Raw genomic sequence first — 4,611 nt, 5'->3', positions numbered from 1 at the left:
AGGCTACACTTGAAACGGGCCCCACAGTCCGCGACGGCGTCCTACCATCAGCTCCGGAAGGGGGTGCGACTGCCCGAGATCTAACAGCTAATCAAAGGCGCTCCAGTTGCTTTGCTGGCACGGTGCCAGCCGTTACTCCTCTTTGTTCCCACTCGAGCCATCCAGCAACCCAAACCACCAGGAACTGCAGTGGTCAGCGACTGTCGCACTCCTCTTGGCTGACAGGCGACAGACCAAGAAAAGACAGACTTCAAAGAAGGTAAGGGTGGAGGCGTGTCTTCTTTGTCCACTGGCTTGAGTCAATAGTACCCCTGTTCACACCTTCAGGACTCTCTGCAGAGGGCAGACAGTGTCTGCCTGTCCCGAAGAGGTCTCTGTCGTTACTGATGAGACCCAAGCTTTCAACCGCACCATGCGCAGATGTCGCACGTTCGCAAGCCCAGCAATGTTTGCTCTAAGTGAAGCCCCACATCCGGCAAGTCTAGCATACAAGAGTGTCGCAAGTTCGCGTCCTATTTACACGGCTTTCCGAGCCGCCGCAGGGCCCAGCCTCCGCGAAGAGATCTGTGCTGTCAGCGTAGAACTTGAGAGACGGCCTCTGGCGGAACGACCACGGTTTGTTACTAGTCGACAGAACCAGAAATCCCTCTGGTTACTTGGAGACGAAGGATCGACCCCACCATTCTGCAAACCGGAATCTGCTAGACCATGGCTTCAACCGAGGGCAGCACGGGAGCCGGACTGGCGAGCGGAGGAGCAACAGGGGCAGCTGGCGGACCGGCTGCCAGCTCGGCAGGTCCAGCGGGGGGCACCGATGGAACAGGTCTAAAGAGTGGGGCAACTCGAGGATCAGCAAAGTCAAGACGTAGCATCCGCATTGAATTGAACGAGGAGCAGAGGCGGGACATCAAAGAGGCGTTCGACTTATTCGATACAGACGGTACTGGGAGCATTGACGCCAAGGAACTGAAAGTGGCTTTGCGCGCCCTAGGCTTTGAACCCACCAAGGAAGAGATGAAGAAGTTGCTCAACGAGATTGAGAAGAAGCGCCGGGGACCGGATGTCATGAAAATGATATCAGCGAACAACCCCAACTCAGCAGCTGCCGCCGCTGCAGCTGCCGCGGCCGCTGCTGCTTGTAAGCCCACTGAAGAGACTGGGACAGAGCTGCGAGACTTATGCGGACACGCCGTAGACCACTAAGAAGAAACGCGCCGACAGAGCGGGCACTCGACAAACAAGAAGGTCTGCATTCTCACTAGGAACCCCGGTCCATCACAAAGCGCTGGCACGTGGAAAAATGAGCCGCAATCCACACACAGCAAATCTGATAGTTCGCCTTCCCGAGGTGACTTTTACGACACTCTGGTTGAGCAGTATCTAGTCTAACCGCACAAGCAGAATAGCGCGTTCTGCAGAGCAGACCCCGCAGCGGACTTGTAGCAGCAGAGCCAAGGACTGCTAGGGTAGGGCGCCGGGAGAACCCGTTCCCCCGACAGAATCCTCTTCGGCTTCCAGGGCAGTACGCCTGGAGAGGTCACGCGCATACGCCTAGTGTCCCGTCAGCTTTACGCTGTGAGGTTAAGCCTTCGTGCGTGCATGTTGACCGGGTACTGCGCAGCTGCAGCGACCGCCCCGACGACTACAACTTCTCTTGGGCAGTTGGACTTCAATGAATTTCAGGAGATCTTGACCATTAAGATCAACGAGAAACCAACCCGCGAGCAAATATCCAGAGGTAGCAGCTGCCACCATACTTGGCTCCACTGCGCTGGCGGCAGGTGCAGTTTGGCTTTTTAACGTAGTAGTGTATGCTTCACTCCGACATACGTCCAGCTGTCGGGTTAAACTGCAGGAACGCATTCGCCTCTGCCCTGCAAAAGTCGATCCCCGGTAAATCTCAGCTAGCACTCCACTACTAGAGCTTTACGTCAAAAGTCTGCCTGCACAAGTTGATCTCTACCTGAACCGCATTGTGAGCACAGCGGCCCATTCACCGTTCCACAAGAAACCAGTACGTGAAGTCCTTGTCAGGGGACCCTCCCCTCGTGTGCTGTAGCTGCAGGGGGGTCTCTTCTAAAGAGTGAGAAGCTAAATTCGTGTTGCGGTGACAATTTCGCCGCTTTCTTTGTGCAGGCTTCCGTATGCTCGCTGGGCCCTCAGGGGTGATCGGATGGAAGGAAATGAAGAAGGTGGCAGTTGAGCTTGGGGAGAAGCTAACAGATGAGGAGCTACGTGAAATGTTGAATCAGGCTTCCCATTCTCACAACAAGGGTGTGGTAACGGAGGAAGATTTTCTTCGCATCTTAAGAGCCTGATATCGCTGTTCTTTTGCTCCGAGAGGTGGACGCTTGTATGGACGTCCACCAGGACTTCACAGAAAAGGGAGTCTCGCTACCGGGGTGAACATTCTGGCACATATCTTTTTTCACCGTCGCAACAGTCTCTAACTCGGAATTTTGTTGTTTCTCCTCCAGGTTCTTCGGAGGCAGAGTGATTAGACATCTCTGTTGTGCAGAACCGGTTGTGGGGCAGGGCAAAGCTAGGAAACGTCCGCCTGAAATCCCGACACCTCCTCCACGGCGCCACCAGATAGCACACATTCGCCTAAGCGTTTCGCTAGAATCCTCAAGTGGTGCCCTGATCACTCTGCTCTGATGCTCCAAGCCTGTGGGTGCTTGCTCTCGGTGTCAATCTTTTCGGTGACACGGGAAACAGGTTGACCCCCGAGTTCGGATCACAGCCCCGGCTGGATTTCCACCCTCCCGGGAACCGACCCGCTTGGTACCGGAGTCCCTTAGGTTGCGCTCGGAGCTGGGAACACCACCGAATGTACTTCGGAAGGTGGATGTGATCCATATCGAAGCAGCTTCGCAAGGCTGAAAGTGGACTACCCCCTTCAGATGATGATTGGATGAGGACCTACGTTGCCTGCTACACTAAAAAGTAGCTCTAGTATGACGCCGCCGTGCTTGACAGTGCTTACTATACGCGCACTTCCACAACCTTCCACAGTGACAAAAGAAAAACACGAATTCGTTTGCGGCAAGAAGAGACAGATTCGTAGGTTGTCGGGATTCGCCACGGGGCACCAGTGGCAACGTCGTCTCGGGAGACACGGCGAACCTGAATAGACTCGCAGAATAGTCTGGCTGTCCCGTGGAACACCTTAACAGAGGTCTGCTCCCACAAGATCTGGAACCTATCGTTCTCCTCTTTCTTCTCTCTTGCCTCCAGCTGTTTCTTTCATCTTGTTTTGGTGTGCGCTTTCACTCTCCGTACCTACCGTACCTTGGAACGGAACCTTACTGCGCATGCAGTATCAGTGTCCGCTGACAGCGCGTCGAGCGAGACGTCAAGTGGTTGCTCGTATTGGCAGCACAGGTTTTCTTTATTTCCGCGGGTTTCCAAGGGCCGTTTTCTCACTGACTGCAGGAGCGAATTCCGGATAACCCTCCTGGTCGGAGTTAAAGGCCCGTGTTCTTTCATCATTCGGGGCAATGCGTGAATTGTCTAGTCTCGGACATGCACGGCAGGTTCCCTCGATAACCGTTGTGGAAGGCTTTGCTCTTCAAGCTTGTCACGCTTTCCTACGGACTAGCGTCCAAGTTCGCAGGCGCTTGTCACGTTTCGGAACCTGGGTCTTAGTTGATGGCGACGCCGTGCGCCGTGTGGCGTTTGCTGAGTCAAGTTGACCGGATGAGAAATCATTGCTTTTCCCGGTCCTGTTCTTTAGGGTTGTACGCGGGTTCATCTTCTTTGCATGTTTTTCAGGGTCTCCCGTCGTTCTGGTGCGGCTTTTCCTGTGATAGCGTTGTACCTTGCTTCTTCTTCGCAGTCCTTTCCCGTCACTCGGGGTGTGCCGCTTTTTCTTAGGGTCCTTCTGTCCGGTGCTGGTCCGCCCGTTTTATGTTGGTGTCTCGGCGTCGCTTTTGGACCAGCGCTGGCCGCGGAAATTGACGGGAGGTAGCATTGTAACTTATCCTCTTGTCTTGATTTTGTGTTACTGGTATGCGTTTGTTTGCGCGGCTCCCCACTTCGCCGATGGAGGCGGGCAATGGGGGCAATCTCGGCTGTTCTGGCCTGTTTCCCTGGGAAAGGCCGTGTTTACCTAGGTTTTTTGTGGCAGGAAATAAGGAGATTAAAGTCTTTCTTTTTGAGGGAAGCATTTGGTGTTCTTATACCCGCACAGAAGGAGGAGAAGCTTCGTGTGGCTGTTACCAACCCCTCAGGCCGTGTGACTCATAGGATTTTCTCGACTTCTTTTTGCCATCATGGGGAGAGGCTGGGGTTTCTTTGGAGGAGGGAAATGGTCTTCTTACGGGGAATACTTCCGGGATAAAGATAAAAAGACACACAGACAATTCCATGCCTCTCTTCAGAATCATCGCCGTGACCACCAAGAGCAGCTCTCGTCGGGTCTCTGTCGTCAGGGAGGACAGGGAGAAAAGGAGAGAGGTTGTGCACCTGGTATCGCTCATCACCCTTTCCAACGTTTCCCTCAAGAAACAGACATCCCTAGTAGTAGGATAACAGAGACTACTCATTCTCTTCGATCGCCGACAAAGTCTAGCCTTGATACAACTTTGTGTTCTTCTTCTTCTTCGTCTT

The 4,611-nt window shown here is 53.8% G+C and overlaps 2 protein-coding genes across 2 annotated transcripts; both read left to right on the top strand.

Annotated features, from left to right (window-relative positions):
• Window positions 1–708: 708 nt before the first annotated feature.
• Window positions 709–2,318, top strand: CSUI_009814 (centrin family protein; the record flags this gene model as incomplete). The annotated part of the gene is made up of 2 exons (XM_068069923.1): window positions 709–1,138; window positions 2,137–2,318. 2 exons carry the CDS (start codon window positions 709–711, stop codon window positions 2,316–2,318), a joined length of 612 nt encoding a protein of 203 aa, XP_067918103.1.
• A 1,073-nt stretch (window positions 2,319–3,391) lies between these two features.
• On the top strand, window positions 3,392–4,575 carry CSUI_009813 (uncharacterized protein; the record flags this gene model as incomplete). The annotated part of the gene is made up of 1 exon (XM_068069922.1): window positions 3,392–4,575. A coding segment is annotated over exon 1 (300 nt), but the record flags the coding sequence as incomplete, so codon positions are not given.
• Window positions 4,576–4,611: the final 36 nt, after the last annotated feature.

This window comes from Cystoisospora suis, assembly GCF_002600585.1.
Source record: "Cystoisospora suis strain Wien I chromosome Unknown contig_6093, whole genome shotgun sequence".
NCBI classification, from domain to species: Eukaryota; Apicomplexa; class Conoidasida; order Eucoccidiorida; family Sarcocystidae; genus Cystoisospora; species Cystoisospora suis.
This window is presented reverse-complemented; position numbering and strand designations above follow the sequence as displayed.